The 20,387-nt window shown below is 32.4% G+C and overlaps 1 protein-coding gene across 3 annotated transcripts; it reads right to left on the minus strand.

The window, feature by feature from the left end:
• Positions 1-9,262: 9,262 nt before the first annotated feature.
• On the minus strand, positions 9,263-20,288 carry LOC122607327 (protein MICRORCHIDIA 6-like). Of its 3 annotated transcripts, none has more exons than XM_043780281.1 (20): positions 20,235-20,288; positions 18,836-19,114; positions 18,175-18,249; positions 18,032-18,066; positions 17,089-17,167; positions 16,888-16,977; positions 16,419-16,494; positions 16,071-16,149; positions 15,484-15,609; positions 14,951-15,049; positions 14,189-14,290; positions 13,827-13,958; positions 13,308-13,400; positions 12,785-12,836; positions 12,602-12,713; positions 11,539-11,783; positions 11,356-11,450; positions 11,014-11,078; positions 10,606-10,648; positions 9,263-9,640 (listed from the first exon to the last, which is right to left on the minus strand). In XM_043780281.1, the coding sequence occupies exons 2-20, from the start codon at positions 19,056-19,058 to the stop codon at positions 9,557-9,559; spliced, it is 1,905 nt and encodes a 634-aa protein (XP_043636216.1). In that variant the 5' UTR covers positions 19,059-19,114; positions 20,235-20,288; the 3' UTR covers positions 9,263-9,556. The 3 variants fall into 3 exon arrangements, with proteins under 3 accessions (XP_043636216.1, XP_043636214.1, XP_043636215.1); XM_043780279.1 differs by having other exon boundaries at positions 20,157-20,283; XM_043780280.1 differs by lacking the exon at positions 20,235-20,288 and adding an exon at positions 19,754-19,821.
• Between the last annotated feature and the right edge of the window lie 99 nt (positions 20,289-20,387).

The raw sequence follows: 20,387 nt of genomic DNA on the forward strand, positions 1-20,387 counted from the left end.
CCACTTAAACAAATAAATATATGTCACGACATGTATTCATACACTTAAAGCCTCTCGTTAACATTAAATAGAGTAACCAAGGAAAGCAATATAATTTGTATTCCTTACTTTTGTTAGTACCCCATTTTTTGTGTGGAATTTTTTAATTCTCTTGTTCCATTTACATCACATTTCATCTTCTTAACAACAATCTTAGATCCATCATGTAACTCGCCTTATATTTCTCCCCAACACATTGTTATTGTCAAAATTATAGTGACTTGCTCAAGCATGTATGGTGTAACACCCCAACAAGGCGGAAACTTAGGGCATTAGTAGAAAAGCTCAGCGTGACATGGAAATTAAGTAGAGATGCTAAATGCATTCAAGGATTGAGTAATCTGTACATAATTCAAGTACAAATACAAGTTACGGATCAAATAATGCACAAGGAGCACAACACCATCAATAGTTTACAAAAGAGATAGTCCAAATGATGGCTAACGATCCTAGACATAACCCATAAACGGGTGCAATGAATCACGGATCCACAAAAGTCCAAGCTCAATCCTATCACATGCAATGAAATCATCCATCACGTCTTTGATTCACTTGATTACCTGAAAAGCGTACTAAAAAGCGTCAACATAAAGTTGGTGAGTTCGTAGGTTTTGACTATAAGAAACAAGTGTCGGGATAACAACCGTTTAACCTTGATACGAACATAATTAGATCATTAAATGATCATATAACCTTGAAACCTTGATTGGGTCATTAAATGATCTCATAATTGGGATCGTTAAACGATCACCAAGCCTTGAAACCTTGATTGGATCATTTAATGAACCTCATAACCTTGATACGAACACATAACAATCATAGAACCTTGATTTACAAATTAGTCAGACACATAACCTTGATAACATAGCCAAACAATCATTCAACCTTGATTCACAAAGCCAAAGAACACATAACCTTGATAAACTAGCCCACGAATCATTTAACCTTGATTCATAAAGCAATTGAACACATAACCTTGATAAACTAGGCAAACAATCATAAAAACCTTGATTTACAAGCAAACGAACACATAACCTAGATTTCTTACATAAACAAACACATAACAATCAAACAAACCAATGAAATAAGTTGTACACTTTTCACCCCAAAATCATGTAAAGAAAAGGGGCTACGAACTCACCTTGAGCGGCTACAAAAAGTTTAGATTAATCTACAAGCGTGCAATGTTCGCCACACGATCACAACCTATCAATATACACCCCAATACAATCAAATTCAACTCTAATAACCCTAATAAGTTGGTCTAGCAAGTTTAAGTCGAGTCACAAACCCACTAACGCTTAAACAACTTTTCCGGGTAAGAACAAGACACTTTGACAAGACAATTTTAGAAATGGGAAAGGATTGACTTAGAAAGGATGATACCATGAGAAATTAGACTCTCTCACGATTCCATCGATAGGTCACATGTCTAAAACGGACTTACGGATCAAAAGATACATGTATATATGTATATAGTTTGGCTTATAGATCTCAGGTTTGGTTCCAAAAGTGACTCACGACTTTGAATGAATGGTTTGTCTTGTGTAGAGCACCAATAAGGTCATAAGAGGACATTCCGGAAAGTTCGGGACGATCCTAGGATTCCAGAACCAAAGCTAGGAAAAAGTTAGTTGATTAAAGACCCAAATTGCGCCGCAACTTAATGTTGCGCCGCAGCTCAAAAACAGAACACTTCAGCTGCGCCGCAACGTGTATAGCTGCGCCGCAACCCACCCAATTCAGCACCAGCACGAGCCAAACACCCCCAAAACACTCATTTTGACCCCATAGACGACTTAGGAGGATCTAGGACCTGATTTCAAGCTTAAATGCACACATTTGGACATAAACAAACTCAAATGAACACAACCCATTCCAAGATTTCACTTCAAAACATCAAATCTAGTTTAAATTTCGCTTTGACCCATTACAAACCCTAACAAACCCTAATTCGACTTTTGGCTCAATTCGTGACCCGGAAACACTTGAATATGACTAGAAACATGATTATAAACATGAAATGGTGAATATGAGATAGTTTTAACTTACCAAATCTTCCACCAAAGTGTCAAACCCGAAAATGACGCGAATTGGATGATTTCTTGCACTTATAAACCCAAATTTTTGATATGTTGATAAGATGATGATATAGATGAATAACCCTAACAAAATCTTGTTTGAAACATTTAATTTGATGTATTAATTTTAGAGAGAAGGAGGAGAGTGCAAGAGAGTTAAATGCTCTTACATTTAAGAGAGAGAAAGAGATAAGGAAAATGAATGAATGAGAGGGAGAGGGGTGTAAGACTTTGGTTGGGTCATGGGTATGGGTCTAGGATATGGGTTGACCCATGGATAGTTCATTTGCTTAATCAATCTAGTTTCACCACAAGTTAGCAATCGACCGTTACATTAACGACCATTCGATCTCATAAAACACTTTCAATATCATGTAAACACAACTTGACTAAAAACGATCATTATATATATAAAATGCATATTCACCTTGAACACAATTAAATCATAGCCAAACTCTATCATATATAGAGTAAATGATCATCATTAATCAAATGTACACAAAACTAACGGGTCAAAAGTTAAATTTCTCGAATGTTACATATGGAAATCATTACATTGCCACTCTCAAAAATAGGTCTTTTGACATTACTTTCGATACGTGACTTTATATAGACTTTATAATACTTGTAATACACGAGAAACACAATCCTGGATGAAATATGAACATTAACTATTAAACTATCAATAATCACACGTAAAGAACCATTATTTATGTATAACTTTATCTGCCTAATAAAATATTCTTATGTAAGAATTTCACCATTTATGGGAGTACATGTATATTTCTCAAAAGATTATTGTTTGACACATCAAAGAACCGAAGATTCTCTAAAGATGCCAAGCTCTCAGAAATAAATAGGTAAACCATTCAATGAAATTTTTGTCTAACTTTTTTTTTTTTTTTTTGTCATAGTTCATTCTTCCTAGAAACAAGGTGATTAAAGAGAAAATGAAATGATTATCATTTTTATCTTTTCATTTCATTTCTTTTATCTTCTTTTTCTTCTTTCATTTTCTCCTAGAGTAGGGGCGGATCTAATTAATAAGTTACGGGGGGTAACGCCCCTAATAATTTTGTGGTGAGTAAGGTATGAGATTGAGGTTTTTATGGGTTTTTTTAGCTTGTTTATAACAATGTCCCTAGCCAAAATTGGATGTCTCTCCGTTCTTTCAATTGAAGCCAAGAAAAATCATTGTTGTTTATAAGAATATGATATATTTGCTGTGATGAAATTATGAGAAGAAGCCGCAGCAGTAACTTTGAGATAATAAAGAAAAGAAGAAACAATTGATGAAGGGTTGTGGGAGAGTGAGAAAGGAAAGTGGATGGACAGAGAAATGTCCTTTTATTTCTATTATACTATGATATTTATTATTTATTATTATCATTCTATTTAATTAGAAGTGATTGTGTTTTGTTTGGAAGGTAAATATGTTTTTTGATCAACTAATAATTGAGTGATGAAATAGAAGGGATGTTCACAATCTACCTTATTTTTACGTTTATCTTTTATTCTGTTAATACTTAATATTATATAAATCATAGATAACTTTTAGGTAATAAAAAAATGAAATTTATGTAATTGTAGCTAATTTTGATTTATTCTTTTACTTGTCATTTATTGATTTAATTACATACTTCTAACATTTATTGTACAATAAGTAAATCACATATCCTCATGTATTTTATTGTTTTAAAAAATGGTATGTGAGAAGCTTTATACCTAAATGTATAGTAAAACTGTCACATTAGTGGAAGTCTACTTATACTTGATATCAAAACTGCCGATTTACAACTTAATACTCTACATAATTATTGCATTGAGAACTTAGGGCTGTATTCATTTGAAAACTAAAATTTTCGTGAAAAATTTAAAACCAGCCAAAACATACTAGAATTTAACAAAATGTGTGTTAAGTTTCAAATCACCATGTGTTTGACCAGTGCGCTATCAAAAACACACTGTGATTTGAAACTTAACACAATGTGTTTTTAGAAAACTCATTGTGTTATGTTCATGTCATAGTGTATTTTGGTCAGTTTTTTAGTTTTCACAAAAATTTTATTTTTCAAATGAACATTTCTCTAAGAACCTAATTATTGTCATAATAATGAAAACAAAGTTAGAATAATAAAGTGACCGACACATTTTAAATGGATTCGTTTTGACATATTACGCATCTCGCTTATGTTATAACTTTTTCCCCTCTGCCCCCCTACACACTAAAATCTTGGATCCGCCTCTGAACCCGAGTACATATAATCCGAAGTCTAAACAATTGAAACCCTTTTATTCCAATTAAGAGGTTGAGTTTATGTGCTCTCCATTTAAACAAATGAATGTACGTCATGGCATGTATTTGTACACTAAAAGTCTCTTGTTAACATTAAATACAATAACCAAGGAAAACAATAAGATTTGCATTCCTTACTTTTGTTAGTACCCAATTTCTGCATAGAACTCTTTAATTTTGTCGTTCCATTCAAATCACATTTCATCTTCTTGACAACAATTTTAGATCCATCATGTAACGGATAATTTCCCAATGCTTCTTTTTCATTTCATGAATGAATGTATGCTTGTTTCAATTCTATTTTGCAAAACTATGTTTTTTAGTAAACCAAAACATGAAATTGGTTGCTTTCTTCCATCCACTACCACGTACACCATCCAAATTTTCTTTTTTAAGAAGTTCAAATCAAATATCTAGATAAAATTTTGTTAAAAATATAAGAGTTCTGATTGTGTAATGACAAAAAGATCAATATATATATCATTGACTTCGTTGTATGTTTAATCACTGAAATAATACATTATTTGCACAAAAATAAAATAAAACTATAGTTTCTATAACTTTATTATTTATTTGTATCCTTAAATTTGGTTTTGCAAATAATGTATTTTACTAGCGATTGAATAATTTATAATTTTGATCTTTTGTTGTTATAGTTAGAACTTAATTGTGTATAGTTTTTAGCAAAGTTTTATTAATTATTAAAAAGATAGATTTGGAAGGAAAAAAAAAAACCTGTAAATTTTGTTTTATTTTGCTAAAAAGCATAGTTTGGGAATGTAGTTTTGAAACAAATATATATTCATCCATGAAATGAAAATTGTGGGATATTACTCTCATGTAACTCGCCTTTGTAAACCATATCGAATCCACCTCTCCTCAACATAATGTTATTATGTAAGAACTTTACCTTTCGTGGGAGTACATATATATTTACAGAAAGATTATAGTTTGACACATCAAAGAACTAAAGATTCTCCAAATGTCAAGCTCTCGGAAATAAAACCGGTGAGATTATTGTCATTCAATGATACATTGGGACTCTTTTCATTTCTCATCTAATCATCACATTTTTTAGATGAAAGAATTATTTTAAAACAACTAGATATCCACTAAGTTACTTTTCTATATTGAGAAAGAACATAAAAACTCAAAAACACAATTTATTTTTTAAATATTATATTTTCATTTCCTTCCATTCTACAAAAAAGTAAAAATAAAATAAGAACGATATAGCATAAGCACAAACCTTTTTTGTGGTAGAAGGAAAAAAAAAAGTATAAGATTTCAATATGGATGAAAGATGAATGAATTCAATGGTTGTCATTGAATACACAACCATAACACTTGAATGAATGTTTACAGATTATACATATAACTATATACATATAAATAACTCAATTAAATTTGGTGGTTGACAATTGAATAACTCATTGATATATTATTGTCATTTAATACCTCAATTGGATTTGGTAGTTGAATTTAACTTGGTAGATTAGTAAAGTAACTTAAGTTTTACAACTATATATACATAAAGTAAATATTCATTTTGATTCTACATGCATTGCAATTGGTATAAGTTCTTAATAAAATTACTTTCTTAATTCAATTACTCTCTTATTCTTTCTATCTTATGCAACAAACTCTATTGGTATTATTCTTTCTCCAACCACCATTCTCAAAGAACACACAAAAGACCACAAGTTCAAGTTTTAATACAACAAATGTGTAAAATAGGTCTAAGTATTAATAAAATGTAAAGTTAATTGTTTTTAAAAAAATTGAAAGCTACATATATAATACTTGCATGACTATATATAAATTGAGTAAAAAAGAAAATTACATCAATTTGATTCATGTTTAGGGCAAACTGGGTAAATTCTAATTACTTCTTTTCATCAAAAGCATTCATTAAGAATGATTAACTTTTTTTAACTATTTTAAAAATGAGGAGAAACTAAAACTTCTATACACAAAGTAGAGAAGTAAAGAAGGATAATAAATAAATTTATTAAATAATATGTCATTAAATATACGCAACCATTACACTTAAATGTTTGCATATTATAACAAGGGATTTTTTAATGACAGTCATATAGGTTGTTTTTAAGCAATAAGTATATTCCAAATTTAATCTAAAATTTAATTCAGATTCCTTTTATTTATTTTATATTTAGTCCGTTCAAAATCTTTTGTCAAAGTAAACCAATAACTAAATATTCTATTTGAATTTACAAGTTTATGTATTTACATGTTCTTAATTTTCTTTTTACTAGTTCCATTGTTAAACAGAATAAAAGTCGAGCTCTATTACCAACTAGTTCTAATCACTTATTTCCTTCATGATGATAACAAATATCACGTCTAACTGACGTATCATTTCGTTTATGAGACCGATCTTTGCGAACCGTAAATCCATGTTGTTTCGCATAATTTTCTTAAAAAATTATATGCCTCTTGAAAAGTAATAATAGTTTGACCAATAAAAAGTTCATCATTCAAATTTCATCGATAATATCTTTATCGTATTCCTCGTATGAAAGATTGTTCAAGTCAAACATAATTCCTAACCGTACAACAGCATTATTAGTAACAATTACGAGTAATAGGCTAGACTATTACATACCCCAATTATGGTTTTCAAGAAAAAAAATGCACAACAAAAACACTTCTTAGATATAAATTACAAAGATAGCTAGCATAATAAACATATCAATCAAACTACCAACAAAATTAATATGGTGTGCTACTTGTTGGTTACTATATAGACAATTAACAAAGGAAAAAAAATACAACAAACAAACCAATCTAATAAAAAACTAATTATCATATATATATATATAAATGATATCCTATCCTATCATCCGACAACACTTGTTAAAAACAAAAAATATATAAATTAACAAATCATATATATCACAATCAAATACTTGTTCAAACGGAAACATAAAAAGTTTGAGATAGATACATACAAACTTGAAGAGAAGTAGAAACATTAAAAAAATTTTGTGTGATTTTTCTTTGATAAATGTAGGTGTACAAAGGAATTGCTGTTTGAGAATAATTAGGAATGTTAAAATTACATTGGTTTGACTTCGACAAAAGAATTCGAGTGGATGGAACCCAAAAATTAATTGAAAGAAATCTGAATTAATTTTAGCTTATATCTAACATTAATATTAAAGAGAAACCTAAAATTCAACCATGAAAAAGTATGAACCATTGGATAAAGTTTCTTATTAAATTTGAGCCATTGATCAAAAAAGATGATGTCATATTTGACTAATCTTTTAGTCAAGATCAACTTAAGTCCTTCAATATTAATAATTTTTCATTTAACCCCGTAATAATAAATTAGAGAAATAATTTATGATATTTTTAGAAAACTTTAATATATTTAACATAAAATTCCTCCCACTTCTTCCACTTATGAATTTCAAGGAATACATCTATTTTATGTTAATTGTTTGTACAAGAAAAAACAAACTTCTACAATATAATAAATTTAATTAAATAGTATATATATATAACTATTTTTTACGATTTGTTATAAATGTAAAAAGGTTTTTTTATATACATTGGCATGTTAATGGTAAGAGAACTAAAAGAATTGTTAAATAAAGTTCAAAAGATTGTAGCTAAGTTGTATAAATTAAAAAACTTATATCGATCTTTTGTATCAAAAGCCTACTTCCTAAATTTTACTGTAAGTGTACAACTATTTTGTGCAACTTACATACAACCTCTCTGGCTGGATTTACAATACTCAAAAGTTTATAGACAATAGTGAGGTTATTAATACATGATTTGTTGTTTTTACCTTAGATTTTTTTGGGCTTAATTCCCTTTTATTTTGTTGTTTTTACCTTAGATTTTTTTCTCTCATTTGAATGTTATTCGCTTTGAATATTAATTAGAATATGAATAAATACGCTATGTAGTAAGGATAAACGTTTAAAAAGTTTGGTTGATGTCGTTCAACATCCTTGATAGCCGTGTAAGAAACTAAGGAAGTATAATATTAATACATTATAAAGTTGATCATTTCTTTTAATTCTTTTTACATATGTTATTATGTTGACTTTTTAATAGTAAGTGTAAAATATAATAATATAATATGATTAATCCTTAAGTTTACTATTATTGTTATATGTAATTAGTAAAAATATAATCATTCGCGTATTACGCGGGTCATTAATCTAGTTTAGAAGTATAATTATTACTTAAAAACTATTTATAGGGTTGCCAATAGAAAATCCCTCATAACAATAATAAATGACGTCTGGTATCCCGACCATATTTTTGGTAATCCAACCAGACTATTAATGACAGGGGGCCGCTTTTACTCTATCAGATTTGTCATTACAAACAGAGGCCCACATTATTTTGGAGCGATATAGTTGAGATACCAAAAATTTGGGTTAGGATAACAGGCCTAATAAAGGCAAGCTCACTCATTTATTGTCATTTAATACCTCAATTGAATTTGACAATTTTGGTAGATAGAGCTTAAATATAGTCGTAGGTGAGCTTGTCCTTCGAATTTCAACAACCATTTTCACCTCAACAATATATATATACGCTTTGAGCAACAACTACCAAATAATGTTGATACTCCAATGATAATATGTATTTCGACCTCCTTTAGTTTGATGATTGGTTTGTGAAAGTAGCAAGTCAAAAAATTGAAGACAATATACAACATAGTATATGTTCAAGACAGCGACACAAAACGTAAAATCAAAGGTTGCTTAAACGATGATATGAACATCTTTGAGATCAAACCCAAAATAGATCTTGAGCCATTTTTGCCCAAAAACATTCGATGATAAAGAAAACATTTGGATTTTAGTTAAAGTACGATTGGATAAAGAAAAATTACATTTTGTACTCATAATGTTACAACTTACAACATAACAACAATGATACTTGCAACCGAACACCATGTGTGGTAGCCCCAAGCCCTGAGGTCTCACTAGAACTAATCACTTATTTCAAAGTATTTGTTAGGAAAAACGGACCTCAGTTTTCATCTACGGTAACACTGCGGCAGTTTGAAGCTTGAAATAAATGTGCCACCTTTAAAATATCAATGATACTATACACGCTAAGTTAATCAAACACTTGTACAGTTCCCCCTTCAGTTCTCCAAGTCATGCAATTCAGCCAAAACATGAGCATACTCTTCTTGGGCTTTTCCTAGTTCCGTTTTAAGATGCATCACCTGCCAAATATGGATGATGAAACCAAAAATAAACAAATGGGAGTGGAAAATGCAGCTTATGTATGTGAAGATATATTGTTCAGGGCTTTAAATTGATGCTAACATGATGACAACGGTCCTGGTTTAGTGGCAACGGGCAAAAGACGGTGACATCAACGGCGCCGGTTAATAACACCCCCTTTTTTGAAAAAAATCTTAATTGGTTGTGGTTTTACGGTAGAAGACGAATTTATCACGATAAAACGCAAATGTACCCTCAAATTACTCTTCATTTCAAAATCCCTTTGGAATTGATATACAGGGGTGATGGGACAGATGGGTGAATCTAAGATACGGGTTAAACAAATTTAACGGTTTAGAAGCAGCCCAGCATAACCAATTGTTAGTAACTTCAACAATCATCACTAATATAATAATGATTAATAAGTTTAAAAGACGAAGAAAAATGATGGTGGGTAGCCCTGCCCAATTTTAAAGATCTAATTTCTTTAGCCAAGACATGAACTGCTCGACCCGCCCGCTTTTACCACGTATAAAGTAATTCAGTAATATATTAAGCCTTAATATGTTGGTCTAGCAGTTAACAAGTTCAACATGATATTCGGTTTTCGAATCAACTTTAGTTGGGTGCTATCAGTTCTTATGAGGGTCATACCCCACAGTTCGCATGGAGTGGATGTTTTGCAAGAACCATGTACACTAGTTGAGTTGTACGAAATACCAAAAGTCCATAACAAATCAAAGAATATTATAACTTTAACAATCCTATATGCATCTAGAAAGCTGTTAATTGTTTAGAAAATTAAAATTGTATCATCATTATGTCATGGTGCAATAATAAATGAAGATGTCAATACTGAATATGATAAAGCAAGCAATAAATGGACCTCAAAAACGAGAAATCAAAACCGAGGTACCAGGAACAAAACAATAAGTATCTGCATATTAACAAATATCAAATTTACCTTGAGATTAAGTTGTTCTTCTGCCATCTCATATTCAGCACATCTGAAACAATGAACACAGTAACTATTATAAAAAGCAGACTTCTATTAGCGCCAGGACTGGCCATTTTCACCCAAAAAAACATCAATGGATCGATCCGGGCCATCTTTTATCGCTAATAAATCAAATGAAATTTCTTAAATTTCGACATGCAACCTTATTACCAGGTAAATAAAGAAAGCCAAAAAGTGTTTCAAGTCAACCCATAGCGTACCAAAAAAGTACCCGTTTTTACCCGCAGCCCAACTCGCCAATTTGGACACATGTACTTGAGACAGAATCACCAAGATTCTTAAGAATATCAAAAAAAACAGAGAAGTAATATCAAGTGCTTGGCTGCATGCAGCACATACGTAAAGAATACTTACTGGGCTCGAAGCTTTCTGTTATCTGTAATCACCTGTGCTGCTCCATCTGAACTGACCAAACCAGGCTATAAAGAAAAACAACATGATGTAAAAAAAAATCTTTCTACAAAAGTATAATCTTCATTGAGCTAATAAAATAATAATACATAGAAGAGGTGGCAATCTTGACCCGTTTAACTATGGCTAGTTACTCCACGTAATGAGTTAATCTCTAACATGTAAAAAGGGTGAATTAAAGATATTACATTCGAAAACTGTTTCATGTCAGCCTCAGACCCATCCATTTGACCTGTTACCCAACCAGCCCACCTTGGCACCTCTACATAGTGGTTGCAGTTTTACCTGATTAACTCCTTTGTTAGAGTCAACCTCCATCTGAGGCTCTAATTTGAGTATCGTAGGTTGAAAACTTGATTTCCTCTTCAAGTTTGACCCTTCTAAAAACAAAAAAAGAATCATACACAGTCAATTATAGGATATGAAGATTCAGAACACTCTTTATAATATTCATTATAGACTTCTCACCACCTTGAAAACCTCTAGGTATGATAGATTCTACTGGTTTTGGCAATGATTTTGATTCAAAAGCAGCCTTGCTATTTATGTTGGTTATCGTTGGTGGTTTTCTAGTTGAACCACCAGCAGCAGTTTTCTTTGAGGAAACATTTTGTTCTGTACCATGCTGATACATAAAATTAGAGGCACCCGGGGCTGATGGGGGCCGCGGCTTTTTATATATATGATAGCCAAGCAGTCCACAATGGTAATCCCTGCAAAATTGGAGAAAATGAGCATATTCAAATTCTACCAATTGAATCTTTTAGAGGAATATGTTCATCGGGAGTTAGGACGACACTAGAGCCGAAAATTAATAGTGCCGAGAACTAAAAAAACCTAGAGCAGTTTGGTTCTAACCTGGACTATAAACTGTATACAAACTTCAAAAGATACTAGAATTTAGTCTCATGTATGCACATGGGGAGGTTAAATTAATGACATTAAATATTTTAAAATATTTTATTATGATATTCTCGATTAATGCACTCCTCATATCCATAATGTAAGCTGATTACCATATATTTATTTCAAAATTTGATGTGAATTCACCTTGAAAGCTACATTCTGATCTTACTCTTAATATAGCATAATAAAAGAAATAACTCCAACTAAGTGTATAATAGTCAATGTATAGTCAATATGAATCCTGTATGACTTTCTATAGACTATAGAAAGAAGTTATCTTGAAAAATAATTATCTTTTGTAAATTTCAATTTATATAAAACTTTTATAAATAGTAGAGATTATCTCCTATAGAAAGCTAGAAAGTATACCTACTGGTCAATAGTAGCCTTTTTTCAAATTCCTTTTCCTTTTATTGTACAATTAAGATACTATAGAAGGACGCCAATTAAAAAGTATACTTGAAAAAAACTTCGTTCTGTCCGCATTCAAAATTGGTTCGAGAAACAATCAAACCAAGAAACAGTTTCTAACACACTCCAAGATTGATAACCAGTTTAATTCTTTGTGCTTGTCATCATAATGCACATGTTATGTTATTTTTGGCATATAAATATTACTGCTTACCAATACTCCCATGTCATTTCTTTCAAGCGATACATAAGTTTTTGGAAAGTAGAGGTCTTCTCAAAATCTTGCTTGTCATGAGTAGGCTCGATAAAATTTGCTTCAAGAACGCCTGCAAGGAGCCTTTGTGTGATTAGACACCAACTAGTTATCATTAGAGACCAAAAACATCTAAAGACGTACCAACTACGCCTCTCCCTCTATTTCGAGCAAACCTAACCGCAGGGCAATATGGCTGAAAGGAAGAGCAAAAGAAATGCAGATTATGTGTCATTGGTCAGAACATGTAACTAGATGTGTTTAATGAATGGGTTGATTTGGATTATGCTCTATTACAAATGGGTCAGACGGGTAAAATCAAAATAATATCCAAAAGTTAACAGATCATATGGGTTGAAATTCACTAGAACTGCATCATCAATTAATAATACCAACTAATTCATGTAGTCACTAAGATATCGAGTTATTGAAATAATAAGAATTCTGTAATTGTATATGAAACATTAATGTTCTACCAAGAAACCTGTAAAGATTTGACACAAAATGCTTCTGGCCAAACCAACCTGTCTAGCTTTCGCCCATAACAACATAAATTATTTAGACACGTAATCAATATATGCGGCCAATCAATATCGAACCCCTGTTACCTTGAAAATCACAAGAAGTAGTTTAGGTCTGTTTATATAAAAGGAAAGGTAGTAATCACCAGAATCAGACGATTTTTGTGGTAGACATTAAATCCGTGGACATTGACAAGTGGAGCCTCTTTGATAAATCCAACCGTTGTAACTACGGGACCCTAAGTTGATCAAATTGTACCTCAGATCAGTGTGATTGTTTCAACCTCATTAACTATTTTCCTTAAAGAAACAATACAGAGCAAGGTTAATTGCATAAAACGGTAACCAGCTTTAGTACAACTTCCATTTCAGGCAATTATCCGTAAAAAACTCTATATAAAAAATCTCAAACTGCCAATTTTTTGGTAAGAACCCTCAAACAAAATTTGAATTATCAGAAAAAACCATGTTAACCTTTCTTTGATATTACCTTAAATAGAAAGTTTAAAATCTTAGGGTCTTTACAGTGGAAACAGAATTGGTTTCCCGTTGCTGAAACAAAAATTGAACCAAAGTTTGTTTGCCTTCTAATGGATTTAACCCTATGAGTATCAATTCCTTGAAAAGCAAACCAGTATTCGAGTATCCATTAAATTAAAACTAACCTTGGGACTTCTATACATGATATATTCTGGGTACTTCAAGTCTGTAGCGACATTATGATAAAGGATGGTTTTCCCACGCAATACTATTGCAAATGTTTCAGGTAACTTTAAGTACAAAATGGATAAGTATGCCTGCAACAGGATAACGTATAGCAATTTCAGAATAATGTTAGTCTGATAAAACATATAAATATATGGGATTAAGAGTGTTCCAAACGACATCCCTAAGGGCTGTCATTAATAGTTCATAACATGCAAGAATGATTGTACTTCATGCATTTCCAGTGGTTTTAATGACAGCCCTTAGGACTATCATAGTATGGTTATCGAAACCCAACATATAAGATCATATTGAAACTCACACGGAGAGAATAATGGAGTTGATTGGCAATATGTCGTTCACTTGCTTCTTGGCGAGAAGCATCATTTATTTTGACAAGTGCAACCCGGGTAATACGAATATCCTGAGGCAAATTAAGCAATGAGAAATCATGCAAAAATACTCGCCCATCTCTACTACTTAATTTATCACACTCTCTCTCCTAACACTTTTCAACACTCTCCCTCATAAAAATGTCCCCACGTGAAATGACTATTCTACCCTTAATGAATTAATTAATTCTCTTTTTATTCATTAACTTAAACATCTTCACTTAACTTACAAATAATACCTTTAATGAAATAACCTACTATATAGACCCATGAACTCCTAAAATAACTACAACCCCTTTTACATTAATTATTTTTACAATAATAACCACACCGCCACCACCCATCACGCCACCACCACTACCAACCACTGCCGCCGCCACCACACCGCCGCTACCGCCGCCGCCGCCGCATTGCGCGGGTAAAATGCTAGTATAAAATAAGGGAAACCAACATTTAACTGTTTGTTTTACGCACATGTTAAAATCATTTAAATGAAAGACCAATGGATTTAAAAAATAAAATACACAACATGCCCTTTAGTCCTGTATTTCTTTCTTTCCACACGGGAATAGAAACTTCTCCCAACTTAGTTCTGGTGTGGTATATATCAGATACATTCAAGCACACAACAGATAACCATATTTTCCGTTCTATCTGCATGTAATGTAATGAAAGAGGAATGCATCAAAAACCTCAGGTTCAGAATCAAAATCAAGCTCCATATCCCCGTCCTCATCAAGCCATAAATTGTATACGATAACTTTCGTGCCATGAGGACCAATGTCTTCAAACTACATACAATAAAACCTTATTATGTTCCAATAAAAAGGTATTTTTCAAGCAACAAACCTGATATAGTTAGTCACCATATCAGGAATCGGAACTTATCTACTTGTTTTTCACCAATAATATACTTGCCCAATTTCACTCGCATTTGAAGTTGACAGTGAACCCTTTCAGCCTCAAAGATGTCTCACTTTTGACCATGAGGAAGAAAAAAGAGCACTCTTATTTTATGTTACATTCATGGTAAACAGTTAAAGCTAAAGCCCAGTAGCAAGTAGATCTAAGGGACACAATGACACATAATAACTATGAGATGGGTGGTCATACAGAGAGCATTAAGTCACAAGGAAAGTACTAAATACTATTGCTAGGTCATATGGAATGGTTTGAAAAATGATGAAAGACTGAGAAGTACAATAATGATTGAGGTCAGGCTTACTTGCTCTAATAGTTTCTGTTGTGTTGAATATGGTGACCATTGCAACAGCATGGAAAGATTTAAATTGGAGTTATCTGATTCCAGGAAATCAAAAGATCCCGTTGCGTAGTTGAACTCATAGTGGACCTGGATTTCATAAAGAACTTAAGTTCAATAATAGTATAGGATTAGAGGTGAGTCGGTGACAACTTCAATTCATTCGTACTTAAATAGGTTGATTTAGGGTGCTTGTCTTAAACAGGTCATATGAGTCAGATATAAATTTCAGCTAAAAGGAAAATGGGTTAAAACTTAGAAGATGCCCAAATTATTGGATAAAAACCCCCTAAATCTTTATATTAAGAGATCCATACTATTACTTTAATAATATTGATTCTGTATAAATAACTCATTACTTGTATATAAACATTAGGATACAAAAGTGTTGGTGGGGTCAACCAAATCCAGCCCATACTAAAAATGACCAGTTTAAACTCTGAACTCAATCTGCACATGCTACAAACCCTAAGATGAAATGAAAAGATGATGCCGGGAACTTGTAACAAACAAGGCCAACATAAGAAGATCTACAGAACTGAATGTCTTACCATTGGAACTACTATTCTGTCATAGCCCTCTCGAGTCAAAAATGTATATGATAGAAGTCCAATGCTTTGGGTCATTTTCCTGATCATAATGATAACAAGAATATGAAATATGAGGTAGTCATTAATTCATATGAGTACCCTCATATTTAAAGAAACCATTCCCAAAAAGACAGCCCCAAAACAGAATATAGATCCAGTGAGAATATGACCAATCATTTATTATTGGTAGTCATTAATTCAAGTGACAGTTATTATTAACACATATTTCTGAAATTCTTGGTTGTAAATGCTTCTCACCCAAAACAGTCTTAAACGTACTTTGGGAAGATCAAGAATGAAAAATAACACCTGTCCGTAAAGCTGCGGCTGAAAACTATGACATCAGCTCCAAGCCTCATAGAACTCGTCTTAAAGCCATTTCCATCTGAAAATCTACAAGTCAGTCAATTTAAATAAGAAAAAGTAGGCATTACAAGCCAGTTGGTTTGATTGGAGGATTGTGTCAAAACTCAAAACAAACAGGTTGGGTAGGTCGACCTACATACACTCTTTTGTCCATTATTAGATATTATTTAACTTGTCATAAGAATTACAAAAACAATGTCAGGACAATACTAAAACTTTTTAAGAGGTTCTATGCATTATACGAGTAATACTTGAGACGCTTTTAACAAGTACCCTTCTAGCTGAATTGCTTAGCTTAACTCATTTGAGGGGAAAACAGCAACACCCAAATTGCCAAATTAATAAGTAAATGGGTCAAAATTGCCACATTAGAGAAACGTTGTATTTCTAGAGCTTTGGAACATAAACTTACACTTTCCAATCGCTGATATTGACGACTTATCAGAAAATCCAAAACTCAGACAGCGGCGCATTGCTTGTGGATCCATTCCATTTCCATCATCTAGTTTGAATATACAATCTCATGTCACAAAATTCTATTTAATGTAAAAATATGAATATCCCTAGCAGGAAACTTTAAATCATCATAAAAACCATCAATGGAGTATGCTACCTTGAATTAACAATGCTGAAGTTCCATTTCTTGGATTTGAGGTCTTATCTACATATACATAGGTGGCTCCATATTGTATCTACACATTAATAAGAACTCGTATGGGAAGTTTAGAGTAAAAAAGAAGAGAGGAAGGTATGTCTTTGACATATGACCCATTAATGCAGATTAAAAGTATATAACATTCTTATAGAACATAGAATGGTTTCTAATCCTTGAATCCAGAACCCACATAATCTTTTAGACGCCACTCTCTAACACTAAGGTCTCACAAGCATCACTCAAACATACAGAAAAAGTTTTAGTCATTAATACCAGAGAAGTCGTATATCGATTCCGCAATGTTTTATATAGAAAGGTGCAGGACGGAAAAGTTGGGTAACAGGTCATAACTGAGTGATACTTTATGCAGGCCGAAATTGGCCAGATCGAGTTGAACTGCAGATTACTTTTAATTGTTAAATTTTTTTATAAATGGTAATACATGAAATATGATATAAGTAGTAACTATTACTATTATATATACTTGTAAATATGAATAGAGTGATTCAGAAGATTGTATGTATTAGACATTCACTTTAGGCAACTTTTAACCAATTCAGCCTGTCTGCCCCAATTGTCAGTTTTATGTTTAGCTTTTTTTACATGAACCATTTAAAAAAGGGTAATAGAGGAAACCCTAGCCCCGGTACCACAATTAGATACCCATTGACTCACCCCGTATGAGCCATATGATGCCAGTACGAATACTCATATTAACTACGAATATACTCATATTAAGTTATTAACTGTATAACGTTTCCACTACCAACATTTATGTGATGAGGGCAAAGCTTTGAAGCCAAGCATTACTTAATATACCAGTAAGCTAGGCTAAAAAGTGAATGAGGTAATCATATAATCTCATCCGCGAAAGGTCTGAAATCAGCAGTGGCTATATTACCTCGTCCACAGCATTGTCAATAAGCTCTGCTACAGCTGCACAAACAAATCAGCTATTACACTTGCATTCAGCACTTCTTCCAAATTGACCAAATATGGCAATCCAATATACACTTTAAATAGATATGGTGAAGCTCAACATACCACCAAAAACCCATTTGTGAGAAGTAGCATTTGAGTGAAGAAATCTCGGGTGTATGTGTAGATAAGTCGAACCAGCTGTAAATCATATAAGCAAGTCATTAGCTTGAACGAAAAGGACGCATAACAGCAAATATATCTGCAGGTTCATGTATAAGCTCATTCGCAAACAATAGAAAAATACGAGACATATGAACCAGATGTAACAACATACATACATACATACAGACATACATACATACATACAGAGAAGCAACAAGGAAAGGAAAGAAAAAAACTAAGAGGTGACAATTTCTACCCCTTCACCTATATGGGTTGATTTCGGTAATGCTTATCCCCAATGGGTCATCAAAATACATGGCTAAAAATAATATGTATGAAGCTGAGAGTCACCTAAATTATTTTCAACACTGAGTTCTTGATAGCTTCCTAAACCATTTTTATTTTAAAGAAAACAGATTATTATCGTAATAACAGAACAGTAATCATACTTAAAACATTAACAATTTATAAAAACATGGACAAAACAGACAAAAAAGGTTTGAGGGTCAACCCAATCCGGCCCAACCAATACTAAAAAACCGCATTTCGCCCACCTGATTGACCCACCCATTTGCCACCTTTAGAAAAAATTCACAAGGTACAACATGAGACAGAAAGATACATTGAGTTGCAGATTTAGGAGTAAACTCGGTATCGTAAGCTCCAGCTTTCCAGAACTGCCGAATTATAGGTGCTTCACAAACTGGTGATGATGAACAAAGGTCTGCATCATCAACCGCTGACTGTTCTTGATCCAAGATGCTGGTTCTACCCCTGGATGGCTGTTTTACTTGATCTGATATTCCATCTAAATCAGGTTCCAACTTAACAGCATTAGCATCCATGTCAGTAAGAACTCTACTAAGTAACTTAGAAATGTTCTTACAAACTATTTTAATACCTGCAGAAGTTATTCAGTCGTTAGAAATCTTCCAAAATCTTATCATTTCATAAGAATTTAAATCACAAATATATGAGCATATATATATATATACACATAAATAGATATAGAAACCTTAAAACATTTTATTGTATACAATACTAGTACTTCCTTCCGACTTAAGTCCAATTTATCATGTACAACAACAACAACATGACCCAATCTCTGCAAGCGGGGTATGAGGGAGGTGAGATGTAGATAGTACCCAGAGGTAGAGAGACTTCTTTCAAAAGGACCTCCAATATATCATATACAAGTAAACTAAATCCAACAATTTGAATCTTAACCCTTTCGAGCACTAAGAAAACACGGTTCAAACATCGAAAGAGATGATTATCTGCATTTTCCAAAATGCCATTTTGAAAATGCAAAATCTTTTTCGAAAACACAAATCCAAACACCACCTTATTAAAACATTGAAATTGAAAAACTGTTGATTTGGGTTGAGGAGAGAAGGTGAGGCTTTGACTAATATGTACGTGGGCCCAACCTACTTATCCCAAATTAAACTTCTTCTGTACACACAATCTTAAGTTACCATTTTTTGAAAAATTTTTCTCTACCAAAATGGAAATATGAAAGAGTAGAAAGTAAAATTACCATAAAAGAACCATTAGGTAATAGCCCAGTGGCCACCAGCCGCAACTTTCCAGGGAGGTCTTGGGTTCGAGTCTTGCCAAAGGCAAACTTGAGATAATCAAGGGATTATAATCACCTGGGCCTGGCTGGGGGATTAGTGGGTACCAAATGTTACATGGGATGAGGGGGTTTTCCATTCAATCACCCCTTTTTAAAATTACCATTAAAGAACAAATAATTCAACATTTTTTTAAATAAAAAAATGTAGGCATGCAGCTAAAAGGAATAAGCTTTACATGATCCCAAACTCTAGCTTAAAAAACCCAGTTATATAATCCTTTATTAAGCTCAAAAACACAATCTAAGAACAAAACAATATATATATATATATAATTAATAACTAAAAGACAATACAAAATCATACCAGTAGTGTATTTGCAAAGCCCATCTATAAATAAGTTTCAAAAAGAAATGAAAAATATTTATATATAAAATTCATTACATGCAGCAATGGATTCTGCTGGTGAGCTGGTGGCCTGAGTGAGTGTGTGTGTTTGGAAATTTGGGTAGCTACTTTTTTATACGAGTAACAGTAATTGTGATTTAATTTGTTTTTCTGTTACATAAATTAGATAAAAATAATATTCGGAGTAAT

The sequence above is a fragment of the Erigeron canadensis genome, chromosome 7 (genome assembly GCF_010389155.1).
Source record: "Erigeron canadensis isolate Cc75 chromosome 7, C_canadensis_v1, whole genome shotgun sequence".
NCBI lineage: Eukaryota > Viridiplantae > Streptophyta > Magnoliopsida > Asterales > Asteraceae > Erigeron > Erigeron canadensis.

Coding starts and splice junctions, on each gene's coding strand:
- LOC122607327 (XM_043780281.1), bottom strand. CDS start 19,058: ATGGATGCTAATGCTGTTAAGTTGGAACCTGATTTAGATGGAATATCA. Junction 13,959..14,188: donor AACTCCATTATTCTCTCCGT/GTGAGTTTCAAT, acceptor ATCCTGTTGCAG/GCATACTTATCCATTTTGTA. Junction 12,714..12,784: donor TAGAGGGAGAGGCGTAGTTG/GTACGTCTTTAG, acceptor GGCTCCTTGCAG/GCGTTCTTGAAGCAAATTTT.